The sequence below is a fragment of the Hippoglossus hippoglossus genome, chromosome 14 (genome assembly GCF_009819705.1).
Source record: "Hippoglossus hippoglossus isolate fHipHip1 chromosome 14, fHipHip1.pri, whole genome shotgun sequence".
Taxonomy (NCBI): domain Eukaryota; kingdom Metazoa; phylum Chordata; class Actinopteri; order Pleuronectiformes; family Pleuronectidae; genus Hippoglossus; species Hippoglossus hippoglossus.
The window spans coordinates 15,211,489-15,233,649 of record NC_047164.1 but is presented as its reverse complement, the minus strand read 5'-3'; the positions used below and the strand labels follow the sequence as shown (position 1 = coordinate 15,233,649).

The window sequence follows — 22,161 nt, the reverse complement described above, 5'->3', positions numbered from 1 at the left end:
AAGAAATATTACCGTGTGAAATTTTAACTAATATTTCGGAAAACATTTGTATTACCATCTTCAGTCTATTTCATTATCATAATTAGATCTGAGATCAGTAGCCATAAAATGGCTTGAGGGCAAAATCCTCCCATTAGTGGAACTGTTATTCCTACAACGTTTTATTGCCGCTTATATTAAATTACTGTCCCTTTAATGGTGTGTGTATTTGGACAAAATAACATCTATCCTGAACCATGTCCGATTTTAAAAGTTATGTTTTCTTTCTTATTTCAAGTTTTATATGCATTTCTTTACATTTTATGTTGGTATCGGTGTTGGCCGCTAAAAATCCATACCCCACTATTGTTCTCAAAATTAAACGACCAAGTGGTATGAAAACGACTTAAAGGGATAGTTCACCCAAAAATGAAAATTCACTCATCGACTCACCACTATGCGATGGAGGGGAGGGTGAAGTGTTTGAGTCCACAAAACACTTTTGGTGTTTGGATTGGACTTAGGCGGGTTATCAGTGTTGCGGCCAAATCGCTCACGCTCATTAACATGGCGAGTATCATCGTTTGCCCCTTGGGCGAGAGCACAGAGGTGAGAGTTTGTGCGAGCCTGAATGTGAACGTGGCTCCAGAAAATATCAGAGGCCATTTACAAACATGGTGTAAATGACGCCGTTTTGAGTCGAATTTTAATGTCAGGGCTTGCGGACACTTGGATGACACCACAGGAGCAGCATGGAGGCTTTTTATGTTTTCTATTTCCTGTTTTAAGATTTGGTCGCCATTGACCTCCATTGTATTGGATTTGGCTCCAAAGCTTTTTACCCCTGATGCTCCAAAAGTGTTTTGTGGACTCAAACACTTCACCAACCCTCCATCGGCATAGTGGTGAGCGGATAATGAGTGAATGATTACCATCAGTTTCTTTATCGATCAAACTCTTTTGTGATCGATCACACTAGTTGATCGATCTGGAGGCGGATGAGCTGATCAGACGCGCTGAGTAAAAGCTGATTGGCCCGCAGCATTTCAAACTCCAGATCCCGCGGTCGGGCGTTGTGTCGCGATAGGTTTTCTTTCTTCTCGCAGGAGCCGTCGGCCACTTCCGGTGACATGACGACGACGGCATCGATACAAAAAAGAGAGACGGAGAACAGTAGAATTCCTTTCAGGGCGAGAACAGTGGAAAGTCCTCCGAAATAACCAGCTGTGAGTGTAGTGGGTCGTGTTCGCGGAGGATCAACCGACGGTCGGCGTCGCGTCAGTGTTGTGGGACGACGCGCGGGGCGGCGGAAGCTCTGAGATATCTGGAGTTTATTGTTCTTCGGCTGCTCCCCTCCGGCTAACGAAGCTATTTCTGTTCCGCCGAGCACAACCAGCTAACGCTAGCTATCGCCGGATGCCAACGCTGAGCTGTGTGCGCGCCACGGTCTCAATAAGCGGGCGGCTCGGGAGGACACGGTGCCTTTTAATCCGTTCGGTTTGCAGCTGGACTCGGCCAACGCTACCACCCCCCCTACTCCCCCGGGCTCGGTGACTTTCGTTTGGGCGAGAATGGCAACGTCGGCTCTGTACGCCTGCACGAAGTGTAACCAGCGGTATCCCTTCGAGGAGCTGTCGCAGGGCCAGCAGCTGTGCAAGGTTCGGACTGTAAACAACACAGAAACCGTGTGTGCGGTTGTTGATCTGGGTGCGATGGTGTTTACGACTCATCTCCGATTATGCAACAGCTTTTATCTTTCCGACCTGGACACACACACTCACACGCTCACACGCTCACTGAAAGCCTGTTTATCCCAATCCGCCACGATCTGTTGGTTAAAGAGCACCGACACATCAGTACACTTATAACACTTGTAATTAACAGCTGGATGTTCTCCATGAAAGAAGCATTATCCTAATAATTGCCACTGATGTTCTACTTGTTGCTCTTTGTAGAGCTTCACGGGTAAATGCTCTGTATTTACATAGTGTTGATGGTCACTCAGGGTTTTACAGTTTTTGTCATTCACCCATCCACATGCATTAATACAGTGCATCTATTTGCAGCACTTTATCTACCATACATCTGTCATATAGAGAATAGAACGCCTTTATTATCATGAACACTGTACAATTTTTTTTCTCCAAAAGATAAGTGATCGCAATAAAGTAGACAGACAAAAAAAAATATATATATATATATATATTCGAGATCTGTAAACAGAAGTCAGTCATGTCATGGTGGAGTTTATCATCACTTATTCATAAACATTTTTGGGGTTAAGTATCTTTCCTAGGACACGTTGCCACATGGAATGGGGAAAGACTGGAGTCGCACTAACAACCGTCTGGTTGGTGGTCATCCCACTCTTACTCCTGAGCCACAGATGTCCCGTTCAAGTAGAACCTCAGTGTACAGGGGAAGAAAATGATGAAATTTGGGAATGCATCCTTATTCACTGTTGTTGTGTCTGTGAACATAACCAGTCACATGCCAGTCCTCACTTGTATACACCCACATTTTCAGAAACTGGTATTTCCACAGGCGTTGTGGCCAAGATCTGGTGAGAGACAAACAATTAAAAGGGCGGACTTGTTTCCAACATGTCAATTTGACATGAAATCAAATTTGTCCACTTTTATGTGGAGATGCTGACATGTGCTCCTTTTTTGTTTTGATTCCTCAGGAGTGTCGCATCGCACACCCAATTGTGAAGTGCACATTTTGCAGATCTGAATTTCAGCAGGAAAGGTGAGACGTTTGGGCCTCGTCTTAGATTTCAGCTTTTATTTATGCTCATACAGTGACTTTCTTTGTGTTTTTTATGCAATTTGTTTGTGATGTGATTCTTTCTTTTCTATTCTTTACAGCAAAACCAATACGATCTGCAAGAAATGTGCACAGAACGTGAAACAGTTTGGAACTGTGAGTAACTTTTTTTCTCGAAGCACTTTTCAAGCTGCTTATTGTCCATTTATTTAAAGCTACATGATGGGTAATTTCCCTTCCAACCTTCATCTTTGTCTTTTGTCTGCTTTCACAGCCCAAGCCCTGCCAGTACTGTAACATCATCGCAGCATTTATTGGGACCAAGTGCCAGCGTTGTACAAACTCCGAAAAGAAATATGGACCTCCACAGACCTGTGAGCAGTGCAAACAGCAGTGCGCCTTTGACCGCAAGGAGGAAGGCAGGAGAAAGGTAACAGCACACACACATGCAGTCTGGTTTTACAGTGAATGTGTAACAGCAACATCTTGAGCTACCATCTTCTAAATGTCCTACAGGTGGATGGGAAACTGCTGTGCTGGCTCTGCACTCTGTCCTACCGCCGGGTCCTGCAGAAGACCAAGGAACAGAGGAAAGGCTTCGGCTCCTCCAACTCCTCGTCCCTGAACGAGAAAGACCACCACTCCAGACCTCACCATCATCACCACCACCACCAACACAGACACAGCAGTTCTCACCACAAGTATGTTCTTTGCTTTGTCACTTCTCCCATCCTCGGGCTGCTCAGCCAGGCTTTTGTGTCTCAGGCAGAATAGGAAAAAAATAAAGTTTGTGTGTTGCTGAGCTATCCCGTCTTTCACAGACTGAGTGGGAGCCTGAGTCCTGAGCAGGAGCAGGGACTGTGGAAGCAGAGGTAAAACTCTCTTTCTCATTTCTCCCACTTAATGAATACTGTGTATTGATGGCGGTTTTTGGCCCACACTTTATATTCTCTTCTGATTTTCTGTGCAGCCATAAATCGTCTTTGATCCAGAAGGAGACTCCAAAGAAGAAACCAAAACTGGAGATGAAGCCATCCAATGGGGACAGGTGAGATAGATTTACTAACCGTTAAAGGAAAGATTCAATGACTTAACTTGCATTTTTGTTGACATAAAAATACCACCTGTCCATATTTTGTTCACTCATCTCAGCATTAGGCTCATGCACTTCCCTTTTCTCCCATCAGTAGTTCCATCACCCAGTCAATGGATTCTGGAGGAACAGACAACTTCATTCTCATCAGCCAGCTGAAAGAGGAAGTGATGTCACTGAAGAGACTTCTACAGCAGAGGGATCAGACCATCCTAGAGAAGGACCGAAAGGTAGGACGTCGGCTTAAATGAAACAAAACTGCATCGCTGTTAGCTGATTGGATGTCCTTTTGAGGTATTAATTATGAAACTCTTCTCTAGCTCACAGAGATCAAAGCAGACTTTCAGTACCAGGAGTCCAACATGAGAGTGAAGATGAACCAAATGGACAAATCGCACAAAGAGTCCATGGAGCAGCAACAGGTAAAGAACTATATAGTGTTGCAGACCAGTAAGCTAAATTATACTTGAGTTGACAACAGCGACAATTGTAGCACTGCAATCAAAACCCTTTGTGAGTAAAAAGCCAATAAGAATCCTTGATCACACCAGCTGTTCAAAAAGCTTTAAACGTGTATAGGAGCGATACTTTCAACTGCCCCCACCCAGCGCTTCATTTTTTACAAAACCTTGATGTGTTTGTTGAGCTAAAAATGAATTGGTATTAACAAGCTCATACAGAAGCTTTATATGTGTGGACTTTAATATTCCTACAAGTTTGTCAGATTATTGTAAACTTATAGCTACAGACACTAGAAGCATCACCAGCATGTAATGAACTCACATCAGCAACCGAGGGAGGAGGACAGACATAATAACGGCTTCCGAGGGATTTAGTTTGAATATTATTAATAGATTTTATTTGTTTTATTCAGAGAAATCTTATGGAGGTCCCATACTGTGCTGCAGGGTTTCTGCCACTTTCCTTTTGCAGCGGCAGCTCGCTTTACACGCTAACAATAAAGGCTAATCAGAAGTCATTAGGATCGGTCCAGTACTTGAAGTTTCCTTTTGTGTTTGTTTGATTTACTCTGGAAATGAAGTCAGAATAATTACAGCACTGTTGATATTATTATTTTTTTTACTAAGTTTATTTTTCTAAACCAGTTTTATATACTTTTAAAATAATAATAACAATGATATAACCAATAAGAGTATCAATAAAGTCCCAGAAAAAGAGGACTGCATTGATGCACCTCAAACAATAATACATGTTGAGCAAAAACTAGGTTGAAGCATCTGTTGAGTAATGAGTAATTGTGACTGTGTATCATTTCTAACACAGTGAATCATTTGTTTCCACAGGGCAAGAACAGGGAGTTGATGAAGCAAGTGGCTGCCCTCTCCAAAGGCAAAAAGTTTGACCGGACAGGAAGTTCACTGCTGTTACCCTAACAATAGGCTGCCCAGCGGGTAACGACACAGAGCGGCTTCATTGTTATAACACTGTGAGAGTCTCCCTCCTGTGTGTCCTCATTGCCATCAACATCGATTTACTTCACTGGTAAAGCCAGAGACCATGTTGTACATGGAAATCAATTGTCGAAACAAAGAAACCTTTTTTCTCGAAATGTCAACATATTTTAGATATTTTATGGCAACTTTTCCACTGGATCATAGGATGTGACTTGGGATGTGCGGAGTGGAGGATGGGGGTCATTTTTAACACTGCCGGGCCAAAACAAAAAAATCATTGTGTGCATATGTGGATAGCATTCTGTCGACTCAATGTATCCACTTAACTTTTATGGATGTCATGCAATTTATTTATTCAACTGTATTTCTTAGCTTTTTTATTTCCTCACAACATACTGAGAGAATATCCCACATTTTGGGGTTTTCTTCAATAGCAGTTAGATATATTTTTCTAAATGATGCGATTGTGGAAGACTAGCTCTCCTTAACGGAGACCCTCAGCAACTTTACAATGTATGCAAAATGAGAGAAGTGTGACCACTGGGCTGCTGCTCAACAGGAGAGAACTCTCTCAGTAACAATTCATAAATCAACCAATGAACACTTTGAAAGGCTGTCTGATAGAGAGAGACACCTCTTGGCTGCCCTCTTTCTCACCGTGTGACAGCTATAGTGCTGTGCTGTTTCTCTTTAGTGGAACGATTGTAATAATGCATGATTTTACTGCCAGATACCAGATGGCATTGTGGTCGGACTTCTTTTCCCCCCCTCCCCCTTTTAATTAGTTTTTTTTTAAGAAACACTTGTAAATGTATTACTGGGGTCAGCCATTGTATTTAAACTATTGCTTGTATCTGTTTTAGTGAGTACAGTATGTGTATGGTAAGGCCAGTTGAAATTAACATGTCTGTAGAAGATGCTTTTTAAAGGAACACACCTTTCACCTTGCGTTACTGGGCTGGTTTCATACTGGGGCATCCAGGATCACTTTTGTACTTTTTTCCAAACCAACTGTTTTAAAACTATTAAAACTGGCTAAACTGTTTCTGTATGTTTTGTTTTTTTACTGACTGCCAAACTGTGTAAATTAGGGATTCCATAAATGTATACAGTACAAGTCATGCACCTCGCACATTAAACATATGGTCTGGGCAAGGTAAGGACAGCTGCATCAAACGGTATCAAAGATAGCCAACCTAAAAATCCTCTTTCATGCCATTGTTCATTTTCAACCCCCCTTTCATAACTTATTTTAATCTTACATCTCTGAATTAGTTTTCTGTCCTGGGTAAAGCACAAAATGTGGTTATAAGATTTAATGGTTAAATTAAATGCAGCATAATGTCATATTACCTTAGAAAGACAATACTACCTGGTTGAGTGTTCTTATATATCGCCAAACAATAATCTATATTAAATATTGAATACGTTGTGCAATAGACAACAGTTGCCAACTTTACAGGGAGTTCCTGAACGCATCACCGTGTTCTTCCGGGTCACTCGGCTTGTCCGCCAGTTAGCACCAGTAGCACCGACCAGACAAATAAAAACAAAAGTTTCTGATGTTTTAGGCTGAAATAAATACATTTTCTTTTGCTCTCGCTAAGCAGGCGAGGGCACAGAAGAGATGAGTTTACAAAATAGGTCGCAGTGAACATATTAAAAGGTATTTCTGTAGCTAACAGTTCACTTTGCCAGGCTGAACCGGGAGCTGGTTAGCATGCTACATGTACTTAGCATTCAGTAGATTCATGTAACTGGATTAAACCCAAGCTCACTGAATCGCAACCGAAGGCGCGCGAGGTAAGTTCATTGTGTGTCTATGCAATTTCTGATGTTTGTTTTTTGTCAACCGACCCTAACGAGCGAGTTAGCTAACTTTACCTAATGCAAGAGACACCGCAGCTCAGCTAATGTTGATGTTCCCAGTGTAACTGTTACAAATCCTCAGGTCTAAAATGACTGTGATGAAGTTTAGTGTCGCAACACATAACTCAGTAATCAAGGTTCTAAAGTCAGCTGCAGATCAAACAAACAAACAACAACGCTACAGTGCTGACTGTACTGAATAATAATATTTACCCCATATCATGATACAGAGATAATCTAGAAGACAATGTAAAACCGTCCAACTGAAAGGAAACACTGGCATTTATACTCTAGTGTTTATTTAATCAAATCATTTCATACATGCACATCAACAAATATCTTTGTAGTCTGTGATCCGGTTCAGTATTGATGCATCTCTCGTGCACAAATCATTCAGGGATCACAATGGTGTCTCATTAGTTGTTGCAAGTCACGACGATGAGCTCAATGCCTATAATGTGTCAGGGTTTTTTCCTCTCGACCTTTCAGGATGTCGGACTCTGACAGTGACGAGGACCAAGATCGTCCTTTCTCCATCACCGGCTTCCTCTTTGGAAACATCAACGAAGATGGACAGCTGGAGGACGACAGTGTTTTAGACAATGTAGGTGTTTTGAAGACACTTTTCTACTGCTGCATTTGTCACTTGTATTATTTTTGCAATAGCAATGTAAAGTAAGGTTTCAGTTGATAACGTTGTATATTATGATACTGTTATCATCTGCTCAAACCTGTGTTTTGCACGGATCTCTTCTCTTTCTACCCCTTTCTCCCTCCAGGAATCCAAAAAGCATCTAGCTGGTTTGGGTACTCTGGGTCTGGGCTCACTCATCACAGAGATTACTGCTAATGAAGAGGATGATGATCAAGAGGAAAACAGAGACCCTGATAGTGTGGATGAAGAAGGTGAGGCTGAATACTGTATATGAAAGAACTTTGCATTAATGTAGCCATGGTCAAGATGGAGTAACACTTTAATAATTTGCCTCATGCAGGTTGGGTGAAAAGCACTGAAGATGCAGTTGATTATTCTGACATCACTGAGGTTGCTGAGGATGAGACGACGAAGTACCGTCAGGCCATGGGGTCTTTGCAGCCCTGCAGGCAAACAGGTGATCATGTTACAACACACAAGAGTCATATTTATTTGACTTCTTCTTGCTTTTTTTTCTTTTTTCTTTTCTCTTAGGATATATAAAACTCCCCTTTTATCTTTAAAAAATATTTATATATTAAAGGTTCAGTGTTTAGGATCTAGTAACATCCAGCGGTGAGGTTGCAGATTGCGACCAAATGAATAACCTTCGCCTCACCCTCTCCTCTCTACGGTTGGGAAGTATATTCGGTGGTCTTCTGCTAACATATGTTAAAGGTCCTTTCTGGAGCCAGTTTTGGCTTTGTCCTTTTTAGGCTACTGAAAACATAACTATGAATATTATATTTCATTTCTGCCAATCAAACACCAACCCTACACACTGGACCTTTCAAAAATTAATTTTATTTGACGTATTTCACACTTTTTTAACTCTTTGTTTACTCTTTTATTTATGTTAATAAAACCCCTTCTATTTTTCTTTATTTCAGATGATGACGATGACTATGATGCAGACTGTGAGGATATTGATTCTAAGCTCATGCCTCCTCCGCCACCACCAAGTCTTGCAATAGCCGCTAAGAAAGATGAACCATCCTCTCAGACCGCAAATGGTAAGGGCTGACTCATAATTAGTCACTGGGGAGAAATTATACTAGGCTTACCCTCTGAGGTTTGCTCTTTATAGAGCTGTAACTGTGGAGTCTGAAAAGAAAAAAGAAGTGAATTGTATTGTAATGGGTACTGCATGAAAATCGATATAGTCACGGGTTATAAGGTTTAGTTTGCCTCTGAAAAGAATCTGACACTTGAAGTAAATTCAAAAATAATTCAGGCTAGGTTCATGTATTTTTAGATCCCAAATACTCATGATTAGGTTTGATTGTCTCGATCACTTTGATTCCTTGTAGTCGGGGAAGAGGGCGATGGCATCATCCTGCCCTCCATTATTGCGCCGTCCTCCACGGCTGATAAGGTCGACTTCAGCAGCTCCTCAGACTCTGAGTCCGAAACCGATCGTCCCTGCCAGGGGTCCGGGGATGGAGGGTCCCCAGACAGGCTCTGTCTCCCTCTTGCTGGCATCATGCAGAAGGATGCAGCCAAAGCACTGCCAGGTGTCACAGAGCTCTTCCCAGAGTTTAGGCCTGGAAAGGTAAAGCTTCCTCACTGCCATTGTTTTTTATCAGTTGATACACTAAAGGTTGATTGAATCATCATCATCATCATCATCGTCATCATTTTAAAATCAAGGTGGGAACTGATACCAGTTGTATTGGATGTACTACTAGGTGCTTAGGTTCTTGCGACTGTTTGGTCCTGGGAAAAGCATGCCGTCCGTTTGGAGGAGTGCCCGCAGGAAGAAGAAGCGGAAGCACCGGGACCATCAGCCTGGGACGCCTCCTCCAGAAGGAGAACCCACAGAGCAAAGCCAGGAGAAGAAGTCTGGGTGGATATATGAGTATGCCACTGCTCCACCACCAGAGCAGTGTCTCTCTGATGATGAGGTAAATCTTCAGTGTTAGAGGCTACGACAGACTCTCATAATGTCACCTGGTAGTAGTGCGGCACTTCATAATTGTATTCAACACTAAAGTAATAAGGTAGTTGTGAAGGCGTCTGTGCAGAGAACCTCCCGCTGTGTTGTGCATTTGTCAAAGGCAAACTGCGGGTAAACTCCGGAGCCAATTCTCTGGATTTTACCCGCAGGTCATGTCTGAAAACGGCTTTAATGTGCTTCTCTGTGTTATCCAGATAACCATGATGGCTCCAGTGGAATCTAAGTTCTCACAGACTTGTGGTGATGGGGACAAAGAGACCGAGTCTCGGCCGAAAGTAGCAGAATGGAGATATGGTCCAGCCCAGCTCTGGTACGACATGCTCGGCGTCCCAGAGGACGGAAGCTATTTCACCTATGGGTTCAAGCTAAAAGAAAAGCAGTCCAGTGAGCCTCAGAAGCAGGACACACCTAAAGAAATTTCCAAGCCTTCTCAAGAGGTACATAGACGAAGACAACTGAAGCTGTACAGTGAAAATATACAGACTGTGTTGCTGATATTGTGTGTAATTCACCCCTAGTTTCAAAGGCAAGAAGACGATAATGATGATAACGATGATCAAGAGAAAAACAGTGCAGACCCCGAGAACGAGCTCTTCCTGATGGTCACTCAGCTGCAATGGGAAGACGATATCATCTGGAACGGGGAAGACATAAAACACAAGGGTACCAAGACTCAGCGAGCCAGCCTGGCGGGATGGCTACCCTCTAGTATGACCCGCAATGCCAATGCTTACAATGCTCAGCAGGGTGAGTTGACAGGAAAAATTACAGAAATAACTGATGGTGACACAGCCTGCTGGAATATTTAATGTGTGTAAAATTAAATTTAATATTCTGTAAAATCTTACAGGTCTGACTAGAAGTAATTCGCAGTTGGTGCCACCTACGCCTCCACCCATGCCCAAAGTTTCTTCAATCTCTGGCTCCAAGCGGGAAAAAAATATTCATGATATTCATGGTGAGTTTACTTTTAGATCACACTACAAATAATACATTCATAGGGTCATCTCAAGCTAACTTCTCATTTTCTGCATTGTGTTAATTTGTGTTTTTTTCCCTCCACAGCCTTACACGAAGATGATTGTCCCTGGTTCTCCATTTTTCCGATTGACAATGAAGAGTTAGTGTACGGACGCTGGGAGGACAACATTATCTGGGATGACCAGGAGATGGATTACCTGCTCTACCCACCAGTTCTCACACTGGATCCAAATGATGAGAATATTATTCTTGGTATATAAAAAGAAATCGTGCCATTTTCACTTCTGTTTTATTCAAATTCGAGAACTTACAACAGCTTACTCTCAGCTTCCATGCTGCTTATTTTGATGCCCCCCTGAACTGTCTCTTGTAGAGATTCCAGATGAAAAGGAGAAAACGATGTCTCACTCCCCCTCAAAAGAAAATAAGAAGGAGACAGCAATCAAAAAGAGCCGCATCCTGCTGGGGAAGACTGGGGTGATAAAAGATGAGCCACAGCAGGTATGCTGCCTCATCAGATCAGGGGAGGCAACGTGTTTGATTATGGCAAAGTGTGGATAAAAAGCTGTGCTTCATCAATGGAGATACAACTCATTAGGAACAGGAAATGGTAAAATATGTCTCTAATCAGGAAGATCAAGGCTGTATAATGGAGCAGATGACGTAAAGTAAATTTAAAGATTTCTTGTGCTTGACACCAAACAATTGTCAGAGGAATACCCAATACAATGAAATGTTGGACTGGTGGTTACACTTTGCTGTTAAAAAATAGAAAAGGTTTGAATGACATTTCATTCTGTATGAAATCTCCTTCCACTCAACTCAGAACATGTCCCAGCCTGAAGTGAAGGACCCGTGGAACCTCTCCAATGACGAGTTCTACTATCCCAAACAGCAGGGCCTGAGGGGGACCTTTGGTGGAAACATCATTCAGGTGAGCAGTTGAGCCTGAAAGTAAACATTGTGATGGAACTCATGCCCAAAGTCAAAGTTGTTTAACTTGTGTGTCTTTAACAGCACTCCATCCCGGCGCTTGAGCTCAGGCAACCCTTCTTCCCCACTCACATGGGGCCCATGAAGCTGCGGCAGTTCCATCGACCGGCTCTGAAGAAGTACTCATTTGGAGCAGTGGCTCAGCCGGGTCCTCATGCTGTCTCGGCACTGCTCAAACAAATCAAGAAGAAAGCCAAGGTGGACATTACTGGTTCAAACAAGCATTATTACTCTTTACACATACAAATACAACGTTGAGTTCCATTTTTGTATTAACATCAGTGGAGTACATGTTTTTGTGATAGATGAGAGAGCAGGAACGTCAGGCATCGGGAGGAGGGGACATGTTCTTCATGAGAACGCCACAAGACTTGACTGGCAAAGACGGAGATCTGATCCTGGCAGAGTACAGTGAAGAATACTCCCCTCTCATCATGCAAGTAGGCATGGCAACCAAGATCAAAAACTACTACAAAAGGGTGAGTCTCATCTTTATTAATAATAATAATAATAATAATTAATTATAACTTTGATTTATATAGCACCGTTCAAGTTACCCAAGGCCACTTTACAGAAATAAAACATTGCATAGTTCTTGAAAATCTTTGTGCTATATTAACTGAAACACCTTAAACCCTTTGTCAAATATATAGCTTTTGTTCGCTAAGAATTGCAGACTTGTATACAAATACTGTAGGTGTGATATTCTGTTATTACAGATCATCCTATTTAAGTTTCTGAAATTAAGCAACATGAAATGTTACAATTGTTGTAAAGAGTTGTTTAAGTACATCATAGCAATGTGTTAATCTCGTCTTTAGAAACCTGGAAAGGATCCTGGAGCTCCTGACTGTAAATATGGAGAGACTGTGTACTGCCACACATCTCCTTTCCTTGGTTCTCTGCATCCTGGACAGCTGCTCCAGGTCAGCACTGTCACAGTCAAAGATTCAATATTCAAACCAGGAGAACATATGGAGCCTCGCCTGCCTGGTAACTTTGACAAACTGGGATGTGTTATCTTTATCTTTTAGGCGTTTGAAAACAACCTTTTCCGTGCACCAATCTACCTGCACAAGATGCCAGAGACGGATTTCTTGGTTCTACGGACGCGCCACGGCTACTACATCAGAGAGATTGTGGACATTATTGTGGTTGGTCAGGAGTGTCCCTTGTTTGAGGTTCCTGGGCCTAACTCGAAACGAGCTAATACCCACATCAGAGATTTCCTTCAGGTTTGTTTAATTTACTGTCAACTCTCAGAAACGTAAGCTGCTGTTGTTGCGAATGCTGACGTGTCACTTGTGTATTCTGTAGGTGTTCATTTATCGCTTGTTCTGGAAGAGCAAGGATCGGCCCCGCAGAATCCGCATGGAGGATATAAAGAAAGCTTTTCCCTCACACTCGGAGAGTAGCATCAGGAAACGACTCAAACTCTGTGCCGACTTCAAACGTACAGGTAGACTTTGCTCATTCCTCAATTCTGTTCTCTGTAAGTTTCACCATTCAGCGATCAACATTTTTATCAGCATTTGTTGAACTAACCAAACCCGGTTGTTTTCTATCAGGGCAATGTTGAGGTTATAAAGAGATACTGAGCTGTTTGAATTTGAGTTCAACAGTGCGTGTGCCTTGAATTGACAGAAAGTGATCTGAGCAGGGAAAGAGATTTGTACCACTACTATGGATTTTATCTTGAAGGTAAGATGTTGTCTGAAGACAGTTTGAGGACACAGGGGGCACATGTTCAATATTTACATTAAGCAAGGTTTTCTACAATGTTCCACATATATTGTAAACAAGCAAAAGATTCTACTTCACAATATGACCCAGATCCTTGTCACTACGCTGCTGTGGTAAGGTTGTGTGTGGAGTATGAACACAGCAGGGGATTCCCTGCCGGATTCACCACGAGCGAGTGGGTGGTTGGGTTGATGACGCTTCTAACACGTGACGGACGCAAAAAAAGAAAACAAATGATCTCCTGGGGAAAAAGCGGTGTCATACATGTAGAAGACACAGACGAAGATGTCTGGAGAGTTTGTGGTGATGAGACCCACAACGGGGGGGGGGGGCTGCTGTAAACATCACTTGATCTACGCAGTGGAGTTAATACGTCACTTCCTCTCACCTGAATATTGCAGAGGATTTGATGCTGTTGTGAACCTCCTGCTGCATTGTGCATGTGTGAAAGCCAAATTTGACCCGGAGGTCATGACTGAAAACGGTTTTATAGTGTCCAATTGGTGGGGTGCAATAACAGCCAGGCTGTAATGCTGGAGAAGGTGCAAACAAGGGCCTTTGGGATCATCTCTGTAGGCCCCCCCCCCACACACACACACACACACACATACACAACGGAACTTTGTGAGGAGGGACTTGTCGAGTTGGTAAGAAACTGCAGTCGTCTATATGATGTTACTTAAACCGTGCACAGGAAAAGTTGTTTTGCGGAACAGCTGGAAGGAGGAGCTCTGACACCATCGCCAATTAAGGATTCAACTTTATTTTAAGACAAACCTATACATTAATGGAGACAAATCCACAGGGCCTAATTACTCTTTCTGACCTACCGAAGAACATGGATGTATTTTTAAATCTTAATGTATGGGTATGCGTGTATTTCTTGTCGATATGTATGTGTAGTTTCATATTTTTATGATGCGCAATCATAGTTATACTTCTTTCTGTGCATCCATCCACGAGCCTGAATGTTGATTTTAAAATGTCCTGGTCCTGGTGTTAGGGATGGACTCGAACTGGTGGGTGCTGAAGCCTGACTTCAGATTACCCACAGAAGAAGAGATCCGAGCCATGGTCTCTCCAGAGCAGTGTTGTGCTTACTACAGCATGCTGGTGGCAGAGCAGAGACTCAAGGTAACTGTCTTCTCCTCGAAGCAATTTGATGGTTAATACAAGTGAGTTGTGTGTCCACGGCTTCACTACATGTTATGTTTTCTCTGTAGGATGCTGGGTATGGTGAGAAGTCCTTCTTTGCTCCAGAGGAAGAGAACGAAGAGGATTTTCAGATGAAGATTGATGATGAGGTACTGACCCAAGTGCTTCTTAATAATGAGTTTAAATGATTCAGACTTCAGATAACGAGAAGCTTTTAGGACTTGCGTCACACTAATCCTTTCCCACACATCCATTTAGGTGCGGACAGCTCCGTGGAACACAACAAGAGCGTTCATTTCTGCCATGAAGGGGAAATGTCTGCTGGAGGTTACAGGTGTGGCCGATCCCACCGGCTGCGGAGAGGGTTTCTCCTACGTCAAAGTTCCCAACAAGCCCACACAACAAAAGGTCAGACCAGCTAAAGTAACATTCTGCCACTCCTTGCGCTGCTTTGTTGATGTATAGAAGGAGAAAACTGTGATCCTGTGGGTGTTTTCAGGATGACAAAGAGCCACAGCCCGCCAAGAAGACGGTGACGGGGACAGACGCCGACCTCAGGAGACTCTCGCTGAAAAACGCCAAGCAGCTGCTGCGCAAGTTTGGTGTTCCAGAGGAAGAAGTAAGAACATGACAAAATACAAAGAGAAAGGTAGAACGGTCTAGAAGTTCAAGAGGATGTCCCATAATATTGTTGATGTCCAACAACCATTGCGTAAATCGCAACAATGGGTAACTTAAACTTGCCCGTTCTCTTCTTTTATTCACTCTGATAACAGAATCTTCTAAATGTGTGTGTCCGATTGTCGATGAGTTATTGTGGGTTTGTGTTTTTATGTGCGTTAGATCAAGAAGCTCTCTCGCTGGGAGGTTATTGACGTGGTGAGGACCATGTCCACAGAGCAGGCACGTTCAGGTGAGGGACCCATGAGCAAATTTGCCCGAGGGTCCCGTTTCTCTGTCGCTGAACACCAGGAGCGCTACAAGGAGGAGTGCCAGAGGATCTTTGACCTGCAGAACAAGTGAGGCTCTTATTTAGGGCCATTTATGTCATTACAAACTCTGTGTGAGCACAGTTTGGCTCATTTTCCTTGTTGCACTTCCACCACAGGGTATTAGAATCGACAGAGGTGCTCTCCACAGACACAGACAGCAGCTCAGCAGAAGACAGTGACTTTGAGGAAATGGGGAAGAACATCGAGAACATGCTGCAGAACAAGAAGACCAGCTCCCAGCTTTCCCGCGAGAGGGAGGAGCAGGAGAGGAAGGAACTGCAGAGGATGCTTATGGGCGAGGAGAGTGAACGTGACCACAAGGGACGCAAGGAGCGGCGGAAAGGCTTGTGTACTTACACCGCTTACTTGTATTATCTTCTCATGGTACACTGAAGACATGCGTGCGCTCTGTTAGAAACGTCTCTCATTGTAAACTTCTCTCCGCTCTGTAGCCAGTTCCTTGTCCACCAGCTCACACAAGGATGACGACACGTCCTCCGTCACAAGCCTGAACTCCTCGGCCACAGGAAGGCGGCTCAAGATCTATCGCACCTTCAGGGATGAAGATGGCAAGGAATACGTCCGCTGTGAGACAGTACGGAAGGCTTCAGTCATCGACGCCTACACCAGGATCAGAACCACCAAGGATGATGAGTTCATGTACGTTTTTGTAATCAAAGTTAAAGCTCTTTTTGTATCTTGACAGTTGGATTTGGACTGTTTCGTAACAACGGTTCCATGTCAGGCTATGATCCCACATTTTAGTGTGGCTTGGTCCATTGGTTAAAAGTTATTTTGTAAAAGAATTATAATTTTAAATTGATTTAATTGCATTATTTTATAGAAATGCCACTTAATTAGTGCCGTCAGCACAAAGGAACCTGTGAATTTCAAATAGCCAGTGATGTTTATCTCTGCAGACGGAAGTTCGCCCTCTTCGACGAGCAGCACCGAGAAGAGATGAGGAAGGAGCGCAGACGGATTCAGGAGCAGTTGAGGAGACTGAAGAGGAACCAAGAGAAGGACAAAATCAAGGGTCCTCCAGAGAAGAAGGCTAAGAAGGTCAAGGAGAGACCAGACCTCAAGGTAAAAGTAAGCGTACCGATTTATTACTACTCTCCTCTCCTTGGCTTATTCACCAGCTTCTTAAAACCCAGCTAAATTCAGATCTCACCAGGTTTGCTTTATGTTAATATTATATTATTATTTATTATATTATTATATCGTAGACGCTTTGTCCTGTTCCTTAATGTTGGCCTCTTTTCCCTAGCTAAAGTGCGGCGCGTGTGGAGCCATAGGCCACATGAGGACCAACAAGTTCTGCCCACTGTACTATCAGACCAACGCACCACCTTCTAACCCAGTTGCCATGACAGAGGAGCAAGAGGAGGAGCTGGAAAAGACCGTTATCCACAACGACAACGAGGAACTGATCAAGGTGGAGGGCACCAAGATCGTCCTGGGCAAACAGCTCATTGAGAGGTAGTGGATTGTCCCTCCTCTTCCTGTCTTTATCATCCAAAATTCTGTATTCCTTAAACTTGGGTTGATGCACAGCAAGAACAGCTCAAAATTTCACCACACATGTTGTAATTATTTTTCTCCTACAGTGCTGATGAGGTGCGCAGGAAGTCCTTAGTGCTCAAGTTCCCCAAACAACAGCTCCCACCAAAGAAGAAGAGACGCGTCGGCAGCGCTGTGCACTGTGACTATCTTAACGTAAGCGAAGCCATTGTACTGCTTGTTTTAAAAGATTTTGAACTCCGAGACATTGCAGCTGATCTTTTCTTCTGTACACAGAAACCACACAAGGCCATCCACCGCAGACGCACTGACCCCATGGTGACCTTGTCCTCGGTGCTCGAGAGCGTCATCAATGACATGCGGGATCACCCCAACGTAAGATCCGCCAGGAACTCACTCAATCGCTCCGACATTTGACCGTTCCCATACATTCCCCTTAGTGCTGTGTGGTCTTAACCTTACTGCTGTCACCCCCCTCTACGTAGACATACCCGTTCCACACCCCAGTAAATGCTAAGGTGGTGAAGGACTACTACAAGATCATCACTCGGCCCATGGACCTGCAGACGCTGAGGGAGAATGTACGCAAACGAATGTACCCATCAAGGGACGAGTTCCGTGAAGCAGTGGAGGTCATAGTCAAAAACAGTGCCACCTACAATGGTAAAGCATAAAAACTTGTTTCAAAACCTCTTAGGCTCAAAAAGTGACTGCGTGTGTTAAGATGGCTTTTGGTTTTTGTTTTCTGCCAGGGGCAAAGCATCCGATAACGCAGGTGGCCCAGTCCATGCTGGACCTGTGCGATATCAAACTGAAAGAGGTGAGCGCGAATGTCTTGTCTTATTTCGCATCGTCCTGTTCTCTTGCTTATTTCCACGTTAACTCTCAAACCTGTGAATGTGTGTTCAGAAGGAGGACAGACTCGTGAGGCTGGAGAAAGCCATCAACCCCCTGCTGGATGACGACGATCAGGTGGCCTTCTCGTTCATCCTGGACAACATCGTGACCCAGAAAATGATGGTGGTTCTCGATGTGAGTCGCCTTTTCTTAGCATTTCTTAGCATTTTGTGCAAGTATGATATTTCTTGTATCTACTTCTGATAATACTGCATGCAATAAAAGTAACTATCTGTGTCTCGTTCTCCATCCCTCCCCTCTCTGTAGTCATGGCCGTTCCATCATCCTGTAAACAAAAAGTTTGTACCTGATTATTATAAGGTGATTGTAACCCCTATGGATCTGGAGAGCATTCGCAAGGTGAGGGTCATACAAGGGGTCAACCTAAAACAAATACACTAATAACATTTTTAATATCAGCAATACAGAGACAGTTAACACAAAAATGTTTCTATTCATTCCATGGTTCACCAGTACATCTCCAAACACAAATACCAGAACCGAGACTCCTTCCTCTCAGATGTCAGTCTCATCCACCTCAACAGTATCAAGTACAACGGTAAACCATCCCTGTTACTGTGACCTCTGCATTCGGTGTCTCTGTGTCAATAACTGAAAGCATTGCTGTAGTTCAGTACAAATGTCGTCGAAGCATAATTACCTTTTGTGTCTTTCACAGGTGCAGAGAGTCCGTACACAAAGACGGCCCTGGAGATCGTCAACGTGTGCAAGCAGACCTTGGCAGAGGTATGATGAGTCTGATACCTGGTTTTCTGTGTGTTAAGGGGAAGAGTTGGTACTAATTCTGCAGTAAATTACATTGGGTTTAAACATATTTTCACAACAGCTGCAAAGCAATGCTGAGAACATGCTAAAGGGATTTAATAAAGTGACCATGAGTAGCTCCTCTGTTTTTCACACAACCTATTATTGTAGAAGGCAGTTAAAATAGACTGTAAATGCAGTGTTTGTGTCGTGTTCTTTCATACAACACAGAGGATTGAAAAATATATCAAACTAGATTGTCTATTTCAAAATTTGAAGGTTGTCTGAAGGTTCATTTCAGCTAAATATATGCCTGCATTATTTTAATGAGTGGGAGAAACACTAATTGTAGCTGTAATAATTGCATGTTTTTGTGTTTCCAGTATGATGAGCACTTGACCCAGTTGGAGAAGGACATCTCGACGGCTAAAGAGGCAGCTCTGGATGCTGCAGACTTGGAGTGTCTGGACCCAATGACTCCTGGACCTTACACACCGCAGGTAGGAGAGCAGCCAGGACCCAGGTTTTATTTAATATTAAGCAAATGGTGGTTTCCTGGGTACACTGACAGTAGACTTCAGGCCTCTAGCTGTTTATAACCTGCCACACCAGATAGTGTAAACATTTCTATGCACAGTATTCTCCTCGCCACTCCCTGTAGTACTCCTTCTGCCCTTTTTCACTGTTTATCTGCAATCTCGTTTCTAGACTTTCATGTTTCCTCTTTCTACAAACTAGTTTTCCTCACTGCAGTGTCTCCTTTATTCCAACCTGTTTTTCTCCTTCGCTCCTGCTGTCTTGTCCTGTCTCTCCTTGTGTCCGTGCTTGTCTGTGTGGTGTTGGCCAGCCTGCTGATCTGTTTGACAGCGGGGCTTCAGGAAGTCTGCCCAGAGAGCCCAGCAGCCTGTTCTCTGAGGGACCTCTAGTGGTTGCTTCAGAGAAGAGAGGGGGGCAGGTATGGAGAGAGACCGAAATGAGGCTTGCAACAACATGCCACCTCTCCGCAAACTATCCTCAGATCACCAAGCTTGTTCACATGCTTTGTTGTACATACTGTACAAGTTATCATTTAACAGTTTGTCATTCCACAAGGGTGAATTGAGACTTTTATGATCGTGTTTCTCAGGGACGCCACATGAGACGACCTGGAGAGGAGGAGTCAGATGTGGACATTGAAGGCTTTGAGGAGGAAGATGATGGAAAACCCAAGACTCCTGCTCCGGTAAGACAGATAGATTTAATGAAAGTACACTTAAAGTTCATGGCACCGTTGAGGCCAAAAATAAAAATGTATTATTTTCCTTAAACAAAGTATACACAGACCATCCTCACCCAAGAACCACCTGATTGTGTTTCGGTTAATTCTTATTTTATTATTTCATTATATTTACTATTATATTTATTTTACAGATTTAGGAAATGTGTTAACTTAATTCTTGCACAGTTTTAGGAGGTATTTATTTAACTTTTCATTATTCTTTGTTGAATTTTATCTACATAATTAACTTGCTCATGGCTGTCTTATTTACCTCTTGTTTGTCTGACCTGTGTCCCTAGGCAGAGGACGCTGAAGGAGATCTGGAGGACGAAGACGACGACGAGGATATGTTGCTGCCCCCTCGCAGACGGCTGCACGACCACGAGGATGAAGAGGAGTATGAAGACGATGAGGGAGAGGACGGGCGATCTAACCGCCCTGCCCAAGCCAGCGTCCTGTACCAGGACCTGCTCATGTCTGACGGAGAGGATGACGCCAGCGAAGAGGAGGGAGACAACCCTTTCTCCTGTAAGTTCACCTTATTGAGACAAATAAAAAGGGAAAAGTAAAGTTTAGTATAATAAAGAAATATATTTGCATTGTACTGAAAATTGACAATGACAGAGTGCAACAGACAAAATAGTTATTGGTCAGTAAACATTTATCATTACTCAGTCTTTGATGAAGACCATGTGTAGCTCTTTGTGCTTGACATACGTCCTGATGTATTGCGTGTCCCCCTTCAGCCATTCAACTGTCCGAGAGTGGTAGTGACTCCGACAGAGAGGTGGATGTGCGACCTCCACCTCCACAGAGAGCTCAAGATACTGCACGCATGGGAATGGAGCAGGAGGAGAGCATGATGTCGTACGACGGGGAAGGGGCTGATGGGCCTCACATGGAAGACAGCAACGTCAGGTACAACAGGCCTCCGAGTGAAGAAGCCCTACTCTACAACAACTCTCAAGAATAAAGATTTACAAGAATTTGATTATTTATTGTATTTTACCGTCAGCCAGGTTTCCTCACCATCATAACATATTGGTGGATGCCATATTGTTCTTGCATGCATTGCTCTACTTGGATCATTGGTTATACTGATGTGGGCTTATGACACTCTCTCTCTTCTGTATCAGTTACGGCAGCTATGAGGAGACGGAGAGCCAGATTCAGATGCCGCCCTCGGGCCTGGGAAATGGAGAAGAATATGGCATCAGCGAGGAGGAGGAGGAAGATGAAGAAGATGAGGCACGCAGGAGAGGCCCAGCCGTGCTCTCCCAGGTCCAACTCAGTGAAGACGAGGAGAGTGAAGAGTTCCGATCGATCGGGGGAGACAGCGACATGGACTCTGACAACAGTTTTCTTGAAAATCCGAAATAGAGATTCCTCAGGTCAACATATTGTACATTTTTATTCCTTTGTAAATGGATCATGTTTATAGCTTCCTTGTGTTTTGTTATCCCTGCACCTCTGGGGTAACATTCTCTTGACCTTTTTTATATGTTAGCTGACTGTTGTGCACAATGATGTACCTTGACCTTGGAGTGTGTGTTCCATTGTTATATGCTGTCATTTAATATCCTGTGCTCACAAAAAATGTCAGCAGCTCTGTTATTTCTAACCAGTGCCAACATGAAATATAGAATAAACACAATGAAGATTAACAAAGAGCTGTCATCAAGTCATTACTGCTAACAGACATTTTCCTCTTCCTGCTCGTGTTTATTAGGTTTAAGAGTAAAACCCACAGACCCTATATAGAAAGTAAAAAGAGAAATCACACCTATATTTCCTGGTAACAAGCAGCGAGCTTCCGATTATGCAGACATCACCTGTTTAGTTTCACTTGATGGCAACCTGCACAGTTCCTGTTGCAACACAAGCCCCATGAAGGAGACGGCCCATTCTGCAATCAAGAGTGAAGTGAGACCACACTTCCACATTCACATAGATTAATAGATTAATCATGTTGTGCTTCTAGCTCTGTTTGGATCTGATGAGTTCATGCACATGCAATGGTCACAAAGTCACTGATGGCAAGAAAAAGACCTTATCCTATTTCATTTTATTAAAATGA

The 22,161-nt window shown here is 43.3% G+C and overlaps 2 protein-coding genes across 6 annotated transcripts; both read left to right on the top strand.

Moving 5' to 3' along the window:
* The first annotated feature begins 1,059 nt into the window (after positions 1 to 1,059).
* fam76b (family with sequence similarity 76 member B) lies at positions 1,060 to 6,301 on the top strand. Of its 2 annotated transcripts, none has more exons than XM_034606287.1 (10): positions 1,060 to 1,637; positions 2,666 to 2,730; positions 2,850 to 2,904; positions 3,023 to 3,178; positions 3,265 to 3,449; positions 3,570 to 3,620; positions 3,719 to 3,796; positions 3,936 to 4,071; positions 4,162 to 4,263; positions 5,146 to 6,301. In XM_034606287.1, the coding sequence occupies exons 1-10, from the start codon at positions 1,551 to 1,553 to the stop codon at positions 5,233 to 5,235; spliced, it is 1,005 nt and encodes a 334-aa protein (XP_034462178.1). In that variant the 5' UTR covers positions 1,060 to 1,550; the 3' UTR covers positions 5,236 to 6,301. The 2 variants fall into 2 exon arrangements, with proteins under 2 accessions (XP_034462178.1, XP_034462179.1); XM_034606288.1 differs by having other exon boundaries at positions 1,088 to 1,637; positions 3,939 to 4,071.
* Positions 6,302 to 6,755: 454 nt separating this feature from the next.
* Positions 6,756 to 21,756, top strand: taf1 (TAF1 RNA polymerase II, TATA box binding protein (TBP)-associated factor). 4 transcript variants are annotated; one of them, XM_034606281.1, is made up of 41 exons: positions 6,756 to 7,050; positions 7,615 to 7,729; positions 7,905 to 8,031; positions 8,121 to 8,237; positions 8,710 to 8,832; positions 9,130 to 9,371; positions 9,508 to 9,723; positions 9,971 to 10,213; positions 10,295 to 10,523; positions 10,627 to 10,734; positions 10,842 to 11,009; positions 11,131 to 11,258; positions 11,584 to 11,691; positions 11,775 to 11,948; positions 12,056 to 12,229; positions 12,572 to 12,676; positions 12,785 to 12,985; positions 13,068 to 13,209; positions 14,497 to 14,627; positions 14,717 to 14,797; positions 14,907 to 15,056; positions 15,148 to 15,267; positions 15,492 to 15,667; positions 15,757 to 15,989; positions 16,093 to 16,300; positions 16,561 to 16,732; positions 16,911 to 17,122; positions 17,251 to 17,359; positions 17,441 to 17,539; positions 17,650 to 17,827; positions 17,917 to 17,984; positions 18,074 to 18,196; positions 18,329 to 18,421; positions 18,536 to 18,620; positions 18,741 to 18,808; positions 19,210 to 19,326; positions 19,674 to 19,781; positions 19,953 to 20,048; positions 20,384 to 20,612; positions 20,831 to 21,002; positions 21,221 to 21,744. In XM_034606281.1, exons 2-41 carry the CDS (start codon positions 7,616 to 7,618, stop codon positions 21,462 to 21,464), a joined length of 5,991 nt encoding a protein of 1,996 aa, XP_034462172.1. In that variant the 5' UTR covers positions 6,756 to 7,050; position 7,615; the 3' UTR covers positions 21,465 to 21,744. The 4 variants fall into 4 exon arrangements, with proteins under 4 accessions (XP_034462172.1, XP_034462170.1, XP_034462173.1 ...); XM_034606279.1 differs by having other exon boundaries at positions 6,756 to 7,059; XM_034606282.1 differs by lacking the exon at positions 19,674 to 19,781 and having other exon boundaries at positions 6,756 to 7,059.
* Positions 21,757 to 22,161: the final 405 nt, after the last annotated feature.